Below are 22,495 nucleotides of genomic sequence, written 5' to 3'. Positions count from 1 at the left end.
GTGTGTGTGTGTGTGTGTGTGTGTGTGTGTGTGTGTGTGTGTGTGTGTGTGTGTGTGTGTGTGTGTGTGTGTGTGTGTGTGTGTGTGTGTGTGTGTGTGTGTGTGTGTGTGTGTGTGTGTGTGTGTGTGTTGTCTGAAGGACATCTATGTGTTCATTGGTAGGCACCTCAGGTCTGTAAGTGGGAATAAATGGAGTGTGAAGCAGGAGAGCAGGCGGGGGGGGCTTTGAGAAGACCGGGTGTGTGTGTGTGTGTGTGTGTGTGTGTGTGTGTGTGTGTGTGTGTGTGTGTGTGTGTGTGTGTGTGTGTGTGTGTGTGTGTGTGTGTGTGTGTGTGTGTGTGTGTGCGCATGTGTGTGTGTCCTTTGTGGTGGCCAAAGATCACCTGGGGTCAAACCTAATTTTCCTGCAGCATTAATTACCAGATGCACACACAATTACCAGACGTGTGTGTGAGCGTGTGAGCGTGTGAGCATGTGAGTGTGTGTGAGTGTGTGTGCCTGCCTGTAGGGTTAGATTTTTTCCCTGGTGTCAGTACTGTAGTCCTGGGTACACGCATCTCTGATGGGGTCACTGGCACCACACAACAACACACACACATACATTCACCCCCATTACCCCACAGTGCTGACTGGGAGCTTTTACAGGACAGGCCGCTCAAACGCTGACACACTCAAACTCCTTCTGTCTCACTCTCTCCCTCCCTCTATTGCCCTTTTACTCAATTCCTCCATCACTCTCTCCCTCACTGGATTGAACTGGACATTATTTTCAGTGTGTTATCATTTCTGATCATGCACTCTTAAAAAGCATGTCAGCTCCACTCTGGTGACCTAAGCACATCGGACAACAAAGACAAAACAAGCTCTAGCTCCTCCCAGCAGCCTCCTCTGGTGCTGTAGCCACAGTGTTCCAACAGGAGCTGAAGTAGTCTCCTGAAGCTGTTATAACCCAGGAAGGTTAGACTGTGTCTTTTCTCTCCTTTTCTTGTCCTTGCCATAACGATGATGATATTTATGTTCAGGCTTTTATGTGCAATGCCTTCCCTTGATATTCCATGTTAGACTACAATAGAAGCACCTGGCCATGTTTCCCGAGTCTTGCGGGATGTTCTGAAAGTCAGTGTTTATTTATGAGAGAGAGAGAGAGAGAGAGAGAGAGAGAGAGAGAGAGAGAGAGAGAGAGAGAGAGAGAGAGAGAGAGAGAGAGAGAGAGAGAGAGAGAGAGAGAGAGAGAGAGAGAGAGAGAGAGAGAGAGAGAGAGAGAGAGAGAGAGAGAGAGAGAGAGAGAGAGAGAGAGAGAGAGAGAGAGAGAGAGAGAGAGAGAGAGAGAGAGAGAGAGATTGTCCTTCTTATGGACTCAAATGGGAAATATATAGAAGAAAAAAAACTTTTTCCCAAACACAGTGTGTCTAAACTCTGGTGTCCAAACACCCAGCGCGCCCTAGACCTTCTGTCTGAGGACAAACTAGGCTCACCTAGCCACATAATAATACACACAGGCACAAACGACCTGAGAGCACAGCAGGAAAGGGTGGCCACAGCACTGAAGGGAGTGATTGAAAAAGCTTCTTCTACTTTCCCCAACGCACAAGTGGTTATCTCCACCCTGCTACCACGAAAAGACTTCCACCCTGCTACAATACAGCGGGTAAACGCAAGCATTTCCCGTGACTGTGCCTCAAAACCAAATGTTTTTCTGGCCCACCACTCCACCCTGGATTTGAACAGCCTCTATGACCAGGTCCACCTCTACAAGGCAGCAGTGCCCACCTTTGCCCGGACTCTAAAGGACATCGCTCTCAAACGAAGCCCCAACACTTCACACAGGAGCAAGAGATCAATAGACACCCCACCCAGACCAGCGAGACACCCTCCAAGACCTCCAGGACCCCCCCCTGGACCTACACACCCCCCCCACATCAACCATGCCCACACCCAATTTAGGCCCCCTCAGATCAGACCCATGCCACTCCTGCCCACCCCATGCACCCCACCCCCGCAAAGAGGGCATCAACATGGAAGTCACACATACGCCCAGGTAGTGAGCGGGCAAACAGGCCCAACCCCCACTCTTACACTCGCCCAAGCCAACGGCATGTACCAGATGCTCAGCAGGCTCTGCTCACACTTACTGGCCTGAGGCCAAACCCCGACCAACAACATTGGACACTTTATGGAACAAAAAGCCTTCACTATATCATCCTGGAATATCCAAGGCCTGAGGTCATCTGCCTTTGGCCTAAAGAGCAGGAACCCGGACTTCACCAAAGAAATCGGTAATGCAGACATTGTCATCCTGCAAGAAACATGGTATAGAGGAGACGGACCCACTGGTTGCCCTCTAGGTTACAGAGAGCTGGTAGTCCCATCCACCAAACTACCAGGTGTGAAACAGGGAAGGGACTCAGGGGGAATGCTAATTTGGTATAGAGCAGACCTAACTCACTCCATTAAATTAATCAAAACAGGAACATTTTACATTTGGCTAGAAATTCAAAAGGAAATTATCTTAACAGAGAAAAATGTCCTCCTGTGTGCTACCTATATCCCCCCACTAGAGTCCCCATACTTTAATGAAGACAGCTTCTCCATCCTGGAGGGGGAAATCAATCATTTCCAGGCCCAGGGACATGTATTAGTCTGTGGCGACCTAAATGCCAGAACTGGACAGGAACCTGACACCCTCAGCACACAGGGGGACAAACACCTACCTGGAGGTGACAGCATTCCCTCCCCCATATGCCCACCTAGGCACAACTATGACAACATAACCAACAAAAACGGGTCACAACTCCTGCAGCTCTGTCGCACGCTGGGTATGTACATAGTCAATGGTAGGCTTCGAGGGGACTCCTATGGTAGGTACACCTATAGCTCATCTCTTGGCAGTAGCACTGTAGACTACTTTATCACTGACCTCAACCCAGAGTCTCTCAGAGCGTTCACAGTCAGCCCACTGACACCCCTATCAGACCACAGCAAAATCACAGTCTACTTGAACAGAGCAATACTCAATCATGAGGCATCAAAGCCAAAGGAACTGAGTAACATTAAGAAATGCTATAGATGGAAGGAATGCAGTTTGGAAACCTACCAAAAAACAATTAGGCAACAGCAAATTCAATCCCTTTTAGACAACTTCCTGGGTAAAACGTTCCACTGCAATAGTGAAGGTGTAAACTTGGCAGTAGAAAATCTTAACAGTATATTTGACCTCTCAGCTTCCCTATCAAATCTAAAAATCTCAAATAGAAAACCGAAGAAAATGAACAACAATGACAAATGGTTTGATAAAGAATGCAAAAATCTAAGAAATAAATTGAGAAACCTGTCCAACCAAAAACATAGAGACCCGGAAAACCTGAGTCTACGCCTTCACTATGGTGAATCACTAAAACAATACAGAAATACACTACGGAAAAAGAAGGAACAGCACGTCAGAAATCAGCTCAATGTAATTGAAGAATCCATAGACTCTAACCAATTCTGGGAAAATTGGAAAACACTAAACAAACAACAACACGAAGAATTATCTATCCAAAATGGAGATGTATGGGTAAACCACTTCTCCAATCTTTTTGGCTCTATAACAAAGAATAAAGAGCAAAAACATATACATGATCAAATACAAATCCTAGAATCAACTATTAAAGACTACCAGAACCCACTGGATTCTCCAATTACCTTGAATGAGTTACAGGACAAAATAAAAACCCTCCAACCCAAAAAGGCCTGTGGTGTTGATGGTATCCTTAATGAAATGATCAAATATACAGACAACAAATTCCAATTGGCTATATTAAAACTCTTTAACATCGTCCTTAGCTCTGGCATCTTCCCCAATATTTGGAACCAAGGACTGATCACCCCAATCCACAAAAGTGGAGACAAATTTGACCCCAATAACTACCGTGGAATATGCGTCAACAGTAACCTTGGGAAAATACTCTGCATTATCATTAACAGCAGACTCGTACATTTCCTCAATGAAAACAATGTACTGAGCAAATGTCAAATTGGCTTTTTACCAAATTACCGTACAACAGACCATGTATTCACCCTACACACCCTAATTGACAACCAAACAAACCAAAACAAAGGCAAAGTCTTCTCATGCTTTGTTGATTTCAAAAAAGCCTTCGACTCAATTTGGCATGAGGGTCTGCTATACAAATTGATGGAAAGTGGTGTTGGGGGTAAAACATACGACATCATAAAATCCATGTACACAAACAACAAGTGTGCGGTTAAAATTGGCAAAAAACACACACATTTCTTCACACAGGGTCGTGGGGTGAGACAGGGATGCAGCTTAAGCCCCACCCTCTTCAACATATATATAAACGAATTGGCGCGGGCACTAGAACAGTCTGCAGCACCCGGTCTCACCCTACTAGAATCCGAAGTCAAATGTCTACTGTTTGCTGATGATCTGGTGCTTCTGTCACCAACCAAGGAGGGCCTACAGCAGCACCTAGATCTTCTGCACAGATTCTGTCAGACCTGGGCCCTGACAGTAAATCTCAGTAAGACCAAAATAATGGTGTTCCAAAAAAGGTCCAGTCGCCAGGACCACAAATTCCATCTAGACACCGTTGCCCTAGAGCACACAAAAAACTATACATACCTCGGCCTAAACATCAGCACCACAGGTAGCTTCCACAGAGCTGTGAACGATCTGAGAGACAAGGCAAGAAGGGCATTCTATGCCATCAAAAGGAACATAAATTTCAACATACCAATTAGGATCTGGCTAAAAATACTTGAATCAGTCATAGAGCCCATTGCCCTTTATGGTTGTGAGGTCTGGGGTCCGCTCACCAACCAAGATTTCACAAAATGGGACAAACACCAAATTGAGACTCTGCATGCAGAATTCTGCAAAAATATCCTCCGTGTACAACGTAGAACACCAAATAATGCATGCAGAGCAGAATTAGGCCGATACCCACTAATTATCAAAATCCAGAAAAGAGCCGTTAAATTCTACAACCACCTAAAAGGAAGCGATTCCCAAACCTTCCATAACAAAGCCATTACCTACAGAGAGATGAACCTGGAGAAGAGTCCCCTAAGCAAGCTGGTCCTAGGGCTCTGTTCACAAACACAAACACACCCCACAGAGCCCCAGGACAACAGCACAATTAGACCCAACTAAATCATGAGAAAACAAAAAGATAATTACTTGACACATTGGAAAGAATTAACAAAAAAACAGAGCAAACTAGAATGCTATTTGGCCCTAAACAGAGAGTATACAGTGGCAGAATACCTAACCACTGTGACTGACCCAAACTTAAGGAAAGCTTTGACTATGTACAGACTCAGTGAGCATAGCCTTGCTATTGAGAAAGGCCGCCGTAGGCAGACATGGCTCTCAAGAGAAGACAGGCTATGTGCTCACTGCCCACAAAATGAGGTGGAAACTGAGCTGCACTTCCTAACCTCCTGCCCAATGTATGACCATATTAGAGAGACATATTTCCCTCAGATTACACAGATCCACAAAGAATTCGAAAACAAATCCAATTTTGATAAACTCCCATATCTACTGGGTGAAATTCCACAGTGTGCCATCACAGCAGCAAGATTTGTGACCTGTTGCCAAAAGAAAAGGGCAACCAGTGAAGAACAAACACCATTGTAAATACAACCCATATTTATGTTTATTTATTTTAACTTGTGTGCTTTAACCATTTGTACATTGTTACAACACTGCATATATATAATATGACATTTGTAATGTCTTTATTGTTTTGAAACGTCTGTATGTGTAATGTTTACTGTTCATTTTTATTGTTTATTTGACTTTTGTATATTATCTACCTCACTTGCTTTGGCAATGTTAACACATGTTTCCCATGCCAATAAAGCCCCTTGAATTGAATTGAATTGAATTGAATTGAGAGAGAGAGAGATCCACCCCGGGCCTCTCTCAGAGCAACACTAAGGAACACTAAGCAACGCAAATCACACCTGTCTGACTCATCATAAATCCATATGTAGCGCTCCTGCTAACTTTTCAGGAAGTAGTCTTTGGTTGTGTACAGATGACAGGGTTGTGTATGTGCCTGTTGGTTTGTGGAGTTTGAAAGGGAGTGTGCGTGAGAGAGATTCTGTGTCTGTTTCGCCTGGGTGTGTGTGTTTGTGGGCTATAGTGTGTAGTGTACTGTGTGTTTGTGTGTGTGTGTTTGTATTTGGGGCCAAGATATACATCTGTATGTATGGAGAAACATTTAGCAACTGGTATCATGTGTGTGTGCGCTCGTGTTGACTTAAGTGTGTGTGTGTGTGTGTGTGTGCATGCAGTGTAGTGTGTGTGTGTGTAGCAGGGAGCTGGTTGGGTCCCCTTGCCGCCCTGGGGCTTCAGAGCCCATTTCCCGTTGTGCAGTGTGATAAGTTTCTCTGTCAGATCCTCCCAGCACCACTATATTTCTGATAAGCTCCGCTGCCAGTTTTCCAGACCTCTGGCACAGAGATCAATTTGAGATTGATTCGGAATGCCCTGCTGGGCCGAGCTGGGAGATCAATTTGAGATGGATTGTTCACGCCAGGGGGCAAATGGCACACAGCTCTCTCTCCCGCTCCCTTACTTGCTTTCTTTACCTCCCATCACACTCCCCCCTTTCTCCTTATCCCTCTCTCCCTCCCTTCTGCTCTATCTTTTTCTCATCCTCTATCACTCTCCCCATTTCCTACATTGCTCTTCTCTCTCTCTCTTTCTCTCTCTCCCCTCGCTCTCTTCTCTCTCCTCTCCCTCTTCCGGGGTGTGTATGTGTGTGTCAGGCAGACTGAAGAGCAGTAGGGGTAGGAATGACTCCATTAGCTCAGGGCCAGCTCCTGTGGAGTGATAAGCCTCAGGCCACCACAGATAACTCATCTGGCTTGGTAATGTACACACAAACAGACCACAGAGAATACGAATGGATACCCCCCTGGCCTCACAGACACACAACCACACACGCACAAGGAAACACACACACATAGCATAGGCCAGGTCCATTCTCCCCAGCCAAGTGACCATGGTCAGCCAACCTCCTAGCCTGTCACCCCCACTGGATTCTGAACTTATCTCCACACAAGTCATCAGGCCCAGGGCAGACCCATCTCCATCCCTTTATCCCTCCATCCCTTCACCCCATATCCACTCATCCATCCTTTCCACCAATACATCCCATCCATCTCTGCATCCTACCACCCCACCATCCATTCACCCCATCCGTTCCTCTAATTCCCTCTCTCTGCCTCTCCTCTCTGGCCCAGTGGCCAGTGCTATTACCACATGGAAACCTCCTTCCTCAGGGCAGACCCATCTCCATCCCTTTATCTCTATCTAGACCCTGAAATTATCTCTAACTAGACCTTATCTCTAACTAGACCCTGACCTTATCTCTAACTAGACCCTGACCTTATCTCTAACTAGACCCTGACCGTATCTCTAACTAGACCCTGACCTTATCTCTAACTAGACCCTGACCGTATCTCTAACTAGACACTGACCTTATCTCTATCTAGACCCTGAAATTATCTCTATCTAGACCCTGACCTTATCTCTAACTAGACACTGACCTTATCTCTATCTAGACCCTGAAATTATCTCTAACTAGACCTTATCTCTAACTAGACCCTGACCTTATCTCTAACTAGACCCTGACCGTATCTCTATCTAGACCCTGACCGTATCTCTATCTAGACCCTGAAATTATCTCTAACTAGACCTTATCTCTAACTAGACCCTGACCTTATCTGTAACTAGACACTGACCTTATCTCTATCTAGACCCTGACCTTATCTCAAACTAGACCCTGACCGTATCTCTAACTAGACCCTGACCTTATCTATATCTAGACCCTGACCTTATCTCTATCTAGACCCTGACCTTATCTCTAACTAGACCCTGACCGTATCTCTAACTAGACCCTGACCTTATCTATATCTAGACCCTGACCGTATCTATATCTAGACCCTGACCTTATCTATATCTATATCTAGACCCTGACCATATCTCTAACTAGACCCTGACCATATCTCTATCTAGACCCTGACCTTATCTATATCTAGACCCTGACCGTATCTATATCTAGACCCTGACCTTATCTCTATCTGGGCCCTGACCTTATTTCTAACTAGACACTGACCTTATCTCTATCTAGACCCTGATCTTATCTCTAACTAGACACTGACCTTATCTCTATCTAGACCCTGAAATTATCTCTAAATAGACCTTATCTCTAACTAGACCCTGACCTTATCTCTAACTAGACACTGACCTTATCTCTAACTAGACCCTGACCTTATCTCTAACTAGACCCTGACCTTATCTCTATCTAGACCCTGACCTTATCTCTATCTAGACCCTGACCTTATCTCTAACTAGACCCTGACCGTATCTCTAACTAGACCCTGACCTTATCTATATCTAGACCCTGACCGTATCTATATCTAGACCCTGACCTTATCTATATCTATATCTAGACCCTGACCATATCTCTAACTAGACCCTGACCGTATCTCTAACTAGACCCTGACCTTCTCTATATCTAGACCCTGACCTTATCTCTATCTAGACCCTGACCTTATCTCTAACTAGACCCTGACCGTATCTCTAACTAGACCCTGACCGTATCTCTAACTAGACCCTGACCGTATCTATATCTAGACCCTGACCTTATCTATATCTATATCTAGACCCTGACCATATCTCTAACTAGACCCTGACCATATCTCTATCTAGACCCTGACCTTATCTATATCTAGACCCTGACCGTATCTATATCTAGACCCTGACCTTATCTCTATCTGGGCCCTGACCTTATTTCTAACTAGACACTGACCTTATCTCTATCTAGACCCTGATCTTATCTCTAACTAGACACTGACCTTATCTCTATCTAGACCCTGAAATTATCTCTAACTAGACCTTATCTCTAACTAGACCCTGACCTTATCTCTAACTAGACACTGACCTTATCTCTAACTAGACACTGACCTTATCTCTAACTAGACCCTGACCTTATCTATATCTAGACCCTGACCTTATCTCTATCTAGACCCTGACCTTATCTCTAACTAGACCCTGACCGTATCTCTAACTAGACCCTGACCTTATCTATATCTAGACCTTGACCGTATCTATATCTAGACCCTGACCTTATCTATATCTATATCTAGACCCTGACCATATCTCTAACTAGACCCTGACCATATCTCTATCTAGACCCTGACCTTATCTATATCTAGACCCTGACCATATCTATATCTAGACCCTGACCGTATCTCTATCTGGGCCCTGACCTTATTTCTAACTAGACCCTGACCTTATCTCTAACTAGACCCTGACCTTATCTCTATCTAGACCCTGATCTTATCTCTAACTAGACACTGACCTTATCTCTATCTAGACCCTGAAATTATCTCTAACTAGACCTTATCTCTAACTAGACCCTGACCTTATCTCTAACTAGACACTGACCTTATCTCTATCTAGACCCTGAAATGATCTCTATCTAGACCCTGAAATTATCTCTAACTAGACCTTATCTCTAACTAGACCCTGACCTTATCTCTAACTAGACCCTGACCTTATCTCTAACTAGACCCTGACCTTATCTATATGTAGACCCTGACCTTACCTCTAACTAGACCCTGACCTTATCTCTAACTAGACCCTGACCTTATCTCTAACTAGACCCTGACCTTATCTCTAACTAGACCCTGACCTTATCTATATCTAGACCCTGACCTTATCTATATCTAGACCCTGACCTTATCTCTAACTAGACCCTGACCTTATCTCTAACTATACCCACATCTTATCTCTATCTACATCCTGACCTTATTTCCATACCACCTCTGGAGCCCACAACACTGACTGGGACTGTTACTGTAGACAGCACTGACCTTTACCCTCAGTCTAAGGATGTGGAACACTGTACAGCAGGAAGGCTGCATCTATGGAACAGAGGAGGAGGAAGACGAGTGTCCGAGCAGTGTAGTGTACAATGTTTGGGCCACCTGATATGGTTCACTTGTCTGATCTCAGAGAGCCCTCATTTAACTATTGACCTGACCCTGTTAGCAGTCAGGACCATACTTTATCTAGACAATCACAGGGAGAGAAGAAGTGAGACAACAAATCCCAGTGACTAACCTTACACCCCTGGCTTGTGGACCACCAGGGAATGGGGCTGATGTCATGAGCTGTAGCCCAGTATGTGTGCCCTTGGCTGGGTTGCCCATGCAGCCAGAGCCCCTGCAGGGAGATGGAGCCTCCACACCTGGGTGCCTCTATAAGAGCCTGTCACCACTCTATTAATCAGACTGTAACCTGGACGCCCGGTCTGGGCTGAACAGTAACAGGACCCAGCGCTATGTGACACCTCATTACACTAAAGGTTTTATTCTCTCTCATCCCGGGAGTGACCACCCTCACCTCCCAAATTCCACACTAAATATTATATGATATTATACCCACCACACCCCTACCCTCCTCTGCCCCCTCTACTTCCCTTTTTTTGCCAAGAGAGGCCACCCTCATCCCCAAATAACACACTCGCTAATCCGCCATGGCACCTACCTACCACGTGCCCCCTCCCTGCCCTCCCAGAGAGCTCTGGCCCTAACCAGCCAGTCTAATAGGGCGGTGTAGTATTTTAGTGGGCCTTCAGCCTCAGCAGCTGCAGATAGTTCATGCCCCTATGCCCCCCTTGTGCCCACCCCCTGACCCCCTTCCTCTTTCTGAGCCTGTGACAGATGGGTCTGATCTATTATTACCCCCCCATCCAATCACCAGCCCTCCCAGTAATGAAAACAGATGATGCCACAGTAGAGGAATGAAGCGCATAGAGGGAGAGCAGAGTGAAAATACATAGGACCAGATGCCTAGCACACACTGCCCTGTGTTCAGTCAGACCCTCCTCTCCTGCCTCATCTCAATCTCACCACTGAGGGAAATTGGAGCGGACAGTAATGGCCGGTGTAATTCCAGGTTCCAAGCTGGACCTTCATATTTACAATTCCAAGCTGGACCATCATATTTACAAGTGAATGCTTACATGGCCACAGAACAGTGCTGATGAGTTTAGAGTTGCAGTGACTACCTATGGGCTCAGATGAAAAGGCAGGGAATTCTTACTGTAAATGTCCATGTTAAAACGTGTTAAAACGTATAGCATATACAATAATTACACAATAAAAAAATGTGATTGTAATACAAATTGATTCTACATATTAGAATTGCAAATGGAAAGTGTTCATTTTGTGAATTTCTAGTAGGGAGAGGTAATAAGCAACATTTGTGGCTCTAACGTCTCTGTCTGTCTGTCTGTCTGTCTGTCTGTCTGTCTGTCTGTCTGTCTGTCTGTCTGTCTGTCTGTCTGTCTGTCTGTCTGTCTGTCTGTCTGTCTGTCTGTCTGTCTGTCTGTCTGTCTGTCTGTCTGTCTGTCTGTCTGCGTCTGCTCTCGTCTGCTCTCTCTCTCTCTCTCTCTCTCTCTCTCTCTCTCTCTCTCTCTCTCTCTCTCTCTCTCTCTCTCTCTCTCTCTCTCTCTCTCTCTCTCTCTCTCTCTCTCTCTCTCTCTCTCTCTCTCTCTCTCTCTCTCTCTCTCTCTCTCTCGCTCTCACTCTCGCTCTCTCTCTCACTCTCTCTCTCGCTCTCTCTCTCACTGCTCTTGGATAGTGCTCGGATAGTGCACTGCTCTTGGTCAGTGCTCTTGGATGACCCTGACAGTGGATGGGTTTTTGTCATCGTTTGTTTCCTCTAGGACTGCAGGCGGTGACAGTGGCTGTGCAGAGATACAGCTGCCATTGCCCGTTCGCACCAGTGCACTGCTACAAAAGCTCACTGTACTGTTTGTCCTGTACACAGAGACTCAGGTGCTATGAAAGGCCAACAGTCGCTCTCTCTACACACATACGCTTGTACACACACACACACACACACACACACACACACACACACACACACACACACACACACACACACACACACACACACACACACACACACACACACACACACACACACACACACACACACACACACACACACGCACATGTCACACATGCACACACATTCCCATGGCACACAGAGCTGGAAGTTTGAGGCAGCGCAGGAAGCATGTAAGCAGTAAATTATTGTATGAGCAAACAGCTCTTCTCTCTAATTGTGCTTTTATGGAACAGCAGATGTTTTAGTAAGTGAGTTTATAAAGGTTGAGGAATGTGGGGAGTCTAATAGGACATCTCTGTAGTTCAGAGCCCTGAATCACTTGGATGAAACAACTGCCCAGGGGAGTGAAGACTAACTACACTCCAAATGCGTCCTTGTTTTTCGCATAGAGCCACAAATGTTGCTTATTACCTCTCCCTACTGGAAATTCACAAAATGAACACTTTCCATTTGCAATTCTAATATGTTCCATGGCATGTAAATTGACTTGATAATCTGTTTCCAATACATTTGTAACGTATTTACGAACCAAAAATGCTCCAAACTATAGCTTTTCATGTGTTTGTGAAAGCAAAGACATGTAGAATCAATTTGTATTACAATCACATTTTTTATTGTGTAATTATTGTATATGCTATACGTTTTAACATGGACATTTACAGTAAGAATTCCCTGCCTTTTCATCTGAGCCCATAGGTAGTCACTGCAACTCTAAACCCTCAACACTCATCAGCACTGTTCTGTGGCCATGTAAGCATTCACTTGTAAATATGAAGGTCCAGCTTGGAACCTGGAATTACACCGGCCATTACTGTCCGCTCCAATTTCCCTCAGTGGTGAGAATGAGATGAGGCAGGAGAGGAGGGTCTGACTGAACACAGGGCAGTGTGTGCTAGAGAGAGAGAGAGACAGACAGACAGACAGACAGACAGACAGACAGACAGACAGACAGACAGACAGACAGACAGACAGACAGACAGACAGACAGACAGACAGACAGACAGACAGACAGACAGACAGACAGACAGACAGACAGACAGAGGGGGAGAGGGGGAGAGGGGGAGAGGGGGAGAGAGGCTATAATATGACGTGATGTGTGTGACCACGTGTCTTGCTAGGTGTTTGATGTCCATTCTATTTGAAGTGTCACACTGGACTACATGTATGAGTTGTGTCATGGTGGGAATGCTGCCTGCCTGAATGTCAGGTGTCTCTCTGCTATCTTACTCTCTTCTACATTCCATCACTGAAGTGTGCCTTTGCTGTGTTCAAAGCCATGTCTATGTCTGTTATCCCAGGTGTGTTACATGTCTTGTCCAAATCAACGGAGACCACTCTGTTGGAGAGAGGTGAGGGTGACATGTGCAAGGGGGAGGGGACTGGGGTAGTGTGGGAGGGGGTGGGCTTGGAAAGAAAAGAGGCTCCATTGGTATGAGAGGACAGCGGGTTGAGGGTTAGGGTTGTACCGGGATGTGGACATGAAGCTAGGGTTAGGGTTTTGGTTGAGGGTTAGGGTTGTACCGGGATGTGGACATGAAGCTAGGGTTAGGGTTTTGGTTGAGGGTTAGGGTTGTACCGGGATGTGGACATGAAGCTAGGGTTAGGGTTTTGGTTGAGGGTTAAGGTTGTACCGGGATGTGGACATGAAGCTAGGGTTAGGGTTTTGGTTGAGGGTTAAGGTTGCATGAATGACATGAAGCTACGGTTACGGTTAGAGTTGTGGTTGAGGCTAGGGTTGAACTGGGATGTGGACTTGAATCTAGTGTTAGGGGTTAGGCGACCGGGCTGGCCAGACAGAGAGGGTGTGGTAGAGAGCAGAAAGAGGGAGGTGTGATGCAGATTAAAGGCACCCGAAGGGCAGGGTGTGAGCGGAACATTCCTGCTATAACCACAAACGATACACCAGGGTGATTCTCATCCTTGGGGTGATCCCTGGAGCTCCCTGGGATGGACAGGGAATACTGGCATCACCATAGTAACCACACAGTTTTAAAAAGAGAAAACAGGACATTCTGCTCCATTTCACTCCATTGTAAAGGGTGGCAATATATTTGACCATGACTGTATACTATTGCTGTCCTGATATGACATATCAGCTGTCTCAGCACAGTTACCATAACTCTGGTGTAGCTGCAGGGCTGCCTATCCAATGGCTAACAGTTAATCATAATCAGATCTAATCACATGCATGCACTTTATCAACAGATTGATTAAAACATTGACTAAGACAGCCCAGATAGAACATACAGTATGTAAAGGATAATAACTCAGGGCTAGGCGTTTTATGTAAAATAGTGAATGCCGTGGAAGATGTGCTCCACAACGTGTTAGCGGAGTGGAACTGACCTTCCACGGAGTTGCATTGTTTTCCAGAGAACGCATAGAGCCCTGAGTTGATGATCACTTTTATACCATGACTATAATTTAACACATTTGCTCCTAAAAATATGTTCATTTGCAGGTAGAAATGTGTTCAATCTCCACTGCAGTAGGTAGCAAGTTTACTAGATTGCTACAGTAGTTGCCTTGGTAACCAAACAAACAGACTTGCTAGTTTAGCTAACTAAACTGTTGTGGAAAATTTGATCCAAAGACTAAGGCAGAGAATATTTAATTGTATAATAGAAAAATCATCAATCAAGAAGCTGCATGGGAGATCTATCTCTGATTCCACATGGTACTACTCAAATAATAAATGGCTACATGTCCCTTAATAGGAGGTCATAATACAATCATACTGTTACGCAACAGATCTTTTCTAAGAGCAACAGTTCCAGAACACAATGGCCTTGTGTTAGGGTGTCGACATAACAGGAGTCTACGCAAGGCATAACATCACAGTTCAAAACAGAATATGTTCCTTGAGAAGTTACAACAGCTTACCCCAAATTCTGCCACAACAAAACCATCAGTCCTAGCTTGCTATTAGGAAAATCGAAATCAACAATGCCAACAATGTTTTCAAAGCGACTTTTGCTTTCAAACATAGAACATGTAAGAATGAACTAAAGCCATTTAATTCTACCGTTCAAATATACCGTGCCTTATAGGGAAATAATGCACGCTCTAGAATATCCTTCAAGCCAATCAGAAACGAGTAGTTAACAATGCCATGGTATAAATGATTATATAGGATAACAGATATTGCATTGGCAAATATGTGTGTGTGTGTGTGTGTGTGTGTGTGTGTGTGTGTGTGTGTGTGTGTGTGTGTGTGTGTGTGTGTGTGTGTGTGTGTGTGTGTGTGTGTGTGTGTGTGTGTGTGTGTGTGTGTGTGTGTGTGTGTGTGTGTGTGTGTGTGTGTGTGTGTTTCTCTGGTTTATCCCCATTTTTCAACAGGGGCAAACACACCCAGCAGCAACCTTATTTCTTTACCCACAACCAATCACCAGCTGGGATATTTACCACAGCAACAGGGGTGCTGCTGTAGGGCACACATAACAGAGAGAAGAGTGTGTGTGTGTGACACGCAGGTTGGCAGTCTAAAGTGATGTGAAAGTGTATAAACTGATATGAGACTCACCCGTATGGATTGCTGCTGGGTCTCTTGCTGCCGGTCCTGGAACGGCTGGACTTCAGCTCTCCACTCATGCTAATGTCTGTAAAGAGCATCACAAGCAGTCAGGTATGAAAAGGCATGGCACAGTATGGCATAACTCGCTCCAGCACTACGAATATCAGGCTGTTTCTGCTTTAACGAACCATATCTTTTCTGTTTTTACTCTAGCAATTGACTTTGTTGTTGTCTTCATGTGGCATGAAAACGACAGTGGTTGGCAGAAACAGACTGGCACCCATGCTGTCTATCTACACACTGACACTAACTGTGTCTCTGTTGGCGCCAACTTAGCATCAGAAACAAACATTTCTGTACATCAAGAGACTCTTGTCACAGCACATTAGCTCACTGGCGTTGAGACACATGGCACTGGTCATTCCGACTTGCACACATATTTGCGCACGCACACACACACACACACACACACACACACACACACACACATTCACACACACACACACACACACACACACACACACACACACACACACACACACACACACACACACACACACACACACACACACACACACACACACACACACACACAAACAAACAAATACACACACACACAAACACACCATCCCCATGGCTCAATTATACAGGAGCCATCTTGATTATTGCACATGCCAGAGCAGCTCTCCCTCTATGGCGTGTGAGAGGGGATGGTGGTTCAGAGAAGAGGGAAGAGAAGAGAGACCATTCTAATATGGACAGATGGGAGAGGGGACTAAAGCGTGACTGAGCCGGCTGCAGAGAGAGAGATGTGATGGGGGAGTGTTCATCTTTGTGTGTGTGGTGGGCTTGTATTATTATCCTTGTGGGTACTGGAAAACCCCAAAAGTACCCACAAGGATGGTAAAACAAGGAAAATTCCCAGGTCCCCATGAGGACAAAGGCTATTTTAGATTTAGGGTTAGGATTACAATTAGGGTTAGAATTATGGTTATGGGTTAGGTTTATGGTTAGTAGTTAGGGTTAGGTTTGGGGTAAGGGTTAGGGTTAGGGTTTTAAATGAAAATACATTTTAGGTCCCCACAAGGATAGTGAAACATATGCTGTGTGTGTGTGTGTGTGTGTGTGTGTGTGTGTGTGTGTGTGTGTGTGTGTGTGTGTGTTTGCCCTCCCCTTTGTATATCCTGACCAAGCCTATTTGCCTGTCCTCCAGGGTCTGGGTGTGACCTAGGTCTCCTCCACCTCATGGCCCGGTTTAGGCTCTCCCTGGTGGGGTTGGCAGGGTGGGTCAGGCTGGCAGAGTGGCAGTACTCTGGAGCTCAGGCCCAGGGCCGGCCTAGCCTCCCACAGTGACAGCATGTCTGATAAACGGAGCTGTGTTGCCTAATTTCCCTCCGTCTGTCACAGGGAAATGTATGGGCTCTCAGTCTGCAGAGTTTTGACAACGCACCCCGCTGTCCACTGCCTCCTGTCCACATCCAGTGGCACACATGGGTCAACAATCACCTACAGACAGATACAGTATGCACAAACAAGTAAAGTATACACACTGCTGGTAGGAATATGCCTCGGTGAACGACATTTCTAACTATTTCATGTCTTCTGAAGAGACATTTAGAAGAGCATTTGAAACCACCCCCCAAGCCCACAGCTACACCCTATCAAAACGAAGTCAGAATAAGCCATTAGTAGCATTGAGATGCATCACTATAACATTAACCCCACAGGCTTCAGAATTGACTACAACAACGTTGGGGGAATACTGTACCTCATTTTATGTTTACTGAGCTAATCGATTACATGATAAAGCCTTGAGAGAGAGAGAGAGAGAGAGAGAGAGAGAGAGAGAGAGAGAGAGAGAGAGAGAGAGAGAGAGAGAGAGAGAGAGAGAGAGAGAGAGAGAGAGAGAGAGAGAGAGAGAGAGAGAGAGAGAGAGAGAGAGAGAGAGAGAGAGAGAGAGAGAGACCGACCGACCGACCGACCGACCGACCGACCGACCGACCGACCCCATCCATCCTGCTCTACAGGGAACCAGCCTCAGGAGAGGGGGATGGCAATTCGATTTCCCTACTGCCTTCTCCATTGGAACACAAAGCAGGATGCCTCTCAACGCTAAAAAATACAACTACAAAGCTTTCAATGTCTCCAGGGTACAGAACATGATTAGCGTGCCAATAATTTTGACTTTGCTGTTGATGTGTTCTTTTGTTTGGCTGTTTGAGAGACTTTTCGACTTGTAAGCAACCTGACCAGTGGTGAGTGGGTGGTTTGAAGTACAGTAGACCAACATGGAGCCTACAGGAAACCCATCACTCTCATGAACCTGGTTGCATAAGTTCAAATAACCACCAGTATGTTGCTACATTTTCATTCAATTTCACATCTTGTAACTCTCAGTGTCTCATCAGTGTCTCTGCACTACAGAAAACTGCTGTATAGTTTTTGATCATTTCAAAGTTCTCATTTTGAGTGGGCAAGACTGCTCCCAAGCCACATGGTTCCGTATAGTTAAACCTAGAATAGTTGAAATGGGGAAGAAGAGGAGAAGATCTTCATGTCTCTGAGATGGGTGAATGAGACAGGCTCTGAGCTGGGGGAATGAGACAGGCTCTGAGCTGGGGGAATGAGACAGACTCTGAGCTGGGGGAATGAGACAGACTCTGAGCTGGGGGAATGAGACAGGCTCTGAGCTGGGGGAATGAGACAGGCTCTGAGCTGGGGGAATGAGACAGGCTCTGAGCTGGGGGAATGAGACAGGCTCTGAGCTGGGGGAATGAGACAGGCTCTGAGCTGGGGGAATGAGACAGGCTCTGAGCTGGGGGAATGAGACAGGCTCTGAGCTGGGGGAATGAGACAGGCTCTGAGCTGGGGGAATGAGACAGGCTCTGAGCTGGGGGAATGAGACAGGCTCTGAGCTGGGGGAATGAGACAGGCTCTGAGCTGGGGGAATGAGACAGACTCTGAGCTGGGGGAATGAGACAGGCTCTGAGCTGGGGGAATGAGACAGGCTCTGAGCTGGGGGAATGAGACAGGCTCTGAGCTGGGGGAATGAGACAGGCTCTGAACTGGGTGAATACACGCATAACTGTAAGTCGCTTTGGATAAAAGTGTCTGCTAAAATGGCATATATTATTATATTTCCAGCTCCTGAACCATTAACAGATTGCCAAACCATATTCCCCACCCCTGAGCAATCTACAGACAACCAAACCATCTTACCACTCCCCAGCCATCTCAAAAATACCAAAAAGGCTGTGCTTACACAGACAGCCCAATTCTGATATTTTTGGGGATTGGTCTTTTGACCAATCACATCAGATCTTCTCATATCAGATCTTTTTCAGAGCTGATCTGATTAGTCCAGGGAGCAATTAGGGGGGGGGGATCTGAATTGAGATACCTGTGTAAATGCAGCAAACGTCTTCCCCACTCCTGAGCCATATACAGCAGACCACACTGCATGCGCCTCCCTCCGAGCGAGACCAACTGTCACTCATCAGGAGCTGCCAATCAGTGGGAGCACTCGGTAAATTGTCGGTAAATTGCATCAACAAATGATGAATTCCTGCCAGTTCACGCTGGGTTAAAAAAAAGTGTTACAGTTGTCCACAAAAAAAGGACACTGCCGACTGAAGTGGAAAAGGCTTCAAATTGCTCATTGAACAAAGGAATGTTTGGGGGAGTGTTGTGCTAATAATCGCCATCTACACGGGAGGTGTGAATTGCAGACAATTACCACGTGCCATGTGCTCAGATAGAAGCCATAGCTATTAGCCCAAACAAAACCATGTTTTAAAGTGGCACTCCAGTCAGCTTTTCACCTCATTTATCACCTGATTTACAAACAGTAGCGGTGCCTGGGTAAAATAACTAGGGAAGCCACGCCACCCCATAACCTGTTAATTCTTGCGACCGTGATATATAGGCCTAAAGGCCGAGACAATAAGAAGACACAGTGTCAGAATAAATTCAACCACACCTTTTTTTTTTCTTCACAAAACCGGATAGCAACCTCTGTCCAGTGAAGTCCACAAACATATTGCATGTACAGTAACAGACAGTTACATGACCTGTAGCATGGTCAAGCAAGTTAATGTTTCCCACATTTTCGGACCACTAAACAACTATTGATTTAGAACCACAGAGAGTTATTGCAAGTCGCAAGGAAAACAGGAGCTGCCTCCACTGCACCATTTCAACTTCAACATTTCAACATCATCAAATCACCCACAGTATGCTTAGTCTAATACAGTGACAACAAAAAGATACCAAAAATATTTTTGTCCAATCAACATAAGCTAAATATGATGTGGCTGTCCATGGTTCTGATTTCTGTGCATGTGTGTTTGTGTGCGTGAGCGTTCGTGCAAAAAGAGAAACATGTTGACCCACCCTACTTGTAGAGAAACGCCAATGCCATCCTCCTCTCTTTCATGTTGAAGAAACGATCTATGACTCTGTCATACAGTACTGTACATGCTTTTATTTTTTGTTGTCCTAGGCTACCTGGCTAAAATGCTTGCTCACTAGCCTAACTTCCTTTCATGTGCAACGTTAGCTAGTTAACATTAACCTTCTACAACTAGCTACATGTTGAACTTCCATTCTCTCAGGCCAGGGGCACAACAATGTATGAATTAATGGTTGGATCAGAATCACCGTTATAATCATTGGCCAGTATGGAGAATTAATTAAAACCACAAGTCCAAATCCCTATCTCCATCCATGGCTAATTTAGGAAAGAGACAATTTAAGCTAGCTGGATAGCTAGCCACTGGAAGATAAAAAAACACAAACATTTTCTGTCAATTACTTTCAATGGGATTTGATAGGAGGGATGCCAAATCCAAGCTGGCTTCCCTTGACATTTTTTTTTTGGTGTGCCAGGACCATTCATAGTTGATCTCGCTCAGTATAGCTCAATGCGGTTTGGCAAATTTTGTATACAATTTTTGTCAAGGGAGGCCAGATGCTCACTGCCTTCCCTTGCCTTCAATGCTACGGGAAGCAACAATGTCATACTTGTTTGGACCAGACAGCATCAGATAGATGGCCTACACGTATAGAGACATAGGCGCGCTTTCTCCTGTGATATACATTCAGCCTCTTGCAAATTGAAGGAAAATTATGAAAGACAGAGAGACGAAAGATACATTATTTTATGTTTTTTTCTTGATAAATTTTTTGGGGAAGCCTGGTTTCCCTTGGCATACATTAATACGCACCACTGTTTACAAAACAAAAGGCACATCTCAATAGGTGGTCCAGGTAAGTCATGACATTGCAGTGGTGGGGTGGGGCTTTCCTCTTTTGTTCTATACTGCTCCTCTATTGTTCCTCAAGCAAGGGGGAGGCCGATGACATCACGGGTTCCCATGAGAACAACTCATTGAATGGAATGCCCTACTCCTTGAAGTTTACAGTTATGTCTAAAAAGCACAATTTTATTTAAAACATAATGTTTTACCTTTTAGTGTATGCACTTTACTGTATTTATACTAGGGATATCACTTTTCAACAGTAAACGTTCCTACATTTCTGGAGGATGTCTTTAAAATGTATGTGCATCCAGTTGTACTTATGAGGGTGAGTCAACTTATTTGAATGACATTATTTCCCTTTCCTGCAGTCAAATGACGAAATCGCCCTCTAGCGGCTTCATGGGTGGATACATTATTCATATTTTTCATAAATCCATAAATCCATAATTAATAAACATTAATTAACATTAATTTTAAAAAAAGCCAAAAATCAGGTGTTTCTATATCAAAAAGTTTTGTTATATTTCAGTCTTCTGTGATGCATATAAAGTCTAATATTGGGATGCATCTCAAAATGTAATACACTTCAACTGTATATATGACATGGTACTGGTGTTACGTTCCTTGAAATGAGCGGACCAAGGTGCAGCGTGGTAAGCGTACATCTTTCGTAACGCCTGCAGAACGTAACGTTCTGCAGGCTACACAGCAACTATACAAACTCAAGATCCCACAATCTAAAGTGGGAAAAAGGGCTGCCTAAGTATGATCCCCAATCAGAGACAACGATACACAGCTGCCTCTGATTGGGAACCATACTAGGCCAACAAAGAAATAGAAACATAGATTTGCCCACCCAAGTCACACCCTGACCTAACCAAATAGAGAATAAAAAGGCTCTAAGGTCAGGGCGTGACAACAGGTGTGTTATTTTGTTTAAGACCATAACCATCTGTGTGAGGTGTATACTTTTGTTTCAAAGTAGATTTGCCAAGAAACACTGTGAGCCTGATTTAGCCCACTGCAGTTTAACAAAGTGTGCTCCATTTAAATTAGAAATAATTTTTTACATAAAACTTTATTACATAAAACAAAATATTTTATAATTTTAAGACTACAGGAAATAGATTGACTGATATGTGAAACAACTGCAGTCATGGCTGCTTTGGTTGTCAACAGTCAACAGACTGTAGAAAAACCGGGTCTCTTAAAATACGTCCTCCAGTGATTTATTTTACTCTTCCTGTTGCAGATAAAAGTTGCCCCTGATCACCTTCTCACTTCCGTCTCTGCATTTAGCTATTCAGATATTCTGTATCTTTATTGATTTTGTAAGAACAGACATTGCAATGTTTTCAGCTGATGGCAACCTACAATGGTGTTATGCAAAGTGTGCTTGTCAAACATGATGTGAGTATTTTTGCCTTTCATAACCAATGCTACGATGAGAACATGTACTATATATAAATGGCTTGTAACAGAGTCAAATGCAATATGACAATAAAACTCAATTGGTTTCAATGAACAACAATAATGACAGGGAGAGATGAAAGGAAATTAAAGCAATACAATGCAATTAGCTTTGCCACTGTGATCTCAATCCAAACACATTCCAGGATGCCTCTCAACACTAAAAACATCCAAAAAACACTACACAAAGCTTTTAATGTCTGCTGGGGATAGAACAGGACTAGAGTGACAAGAGTGACACTTTTTGACACTTATGTGTTCTGTTGTTGTTGTCTAAATGGCAGGCTTCCAGAGGTGGCATTA

General features: G+C 44.7%; 1 protein-coding gene across 2 annotated transcripts in view; it reads right to left on the bottom strand.

The window, feature by feature from the left end:
• LOC139562869 (RNA-binding Raly-like protein) overlaps positions 1-22,495 on the bottom strand; it is an 89,698-nt gene that overhangs the window by 49,904 nt on the left and 17,299 nt on the right. For both annotated transcript variants that reach the window (XM_071380986.1, XM_071380987.1), the window contains exon 2: positions 15,471-15,546. In XM_071380986.1, the coding sequence (XP_071237087.1) occupies positions 15,471-15,546 (76 nt within the window). The remainder of the gene's footprint in view (positions 1-15,470; positions 15,547-22,495) is intronic.

Source organism: Salvelinus alpinus, chromosome 33 (assembly GCF_045679555.1).
Source record: "Salvelinus alpinus chromosome 33, SLU_Salpinus.1, whole genome shotgun sequence".
Taxonomy (NCBI): domain Eukaryota; kingdom Metazoa; phylum Chordata; class Actinopteri; order Salmoniformes; family Salmonidae; genus Salvelinus; species Salvelinus alpinus.
This window is presented reverse-complemented; position numbering and strand designations above follow the sequence as displayed.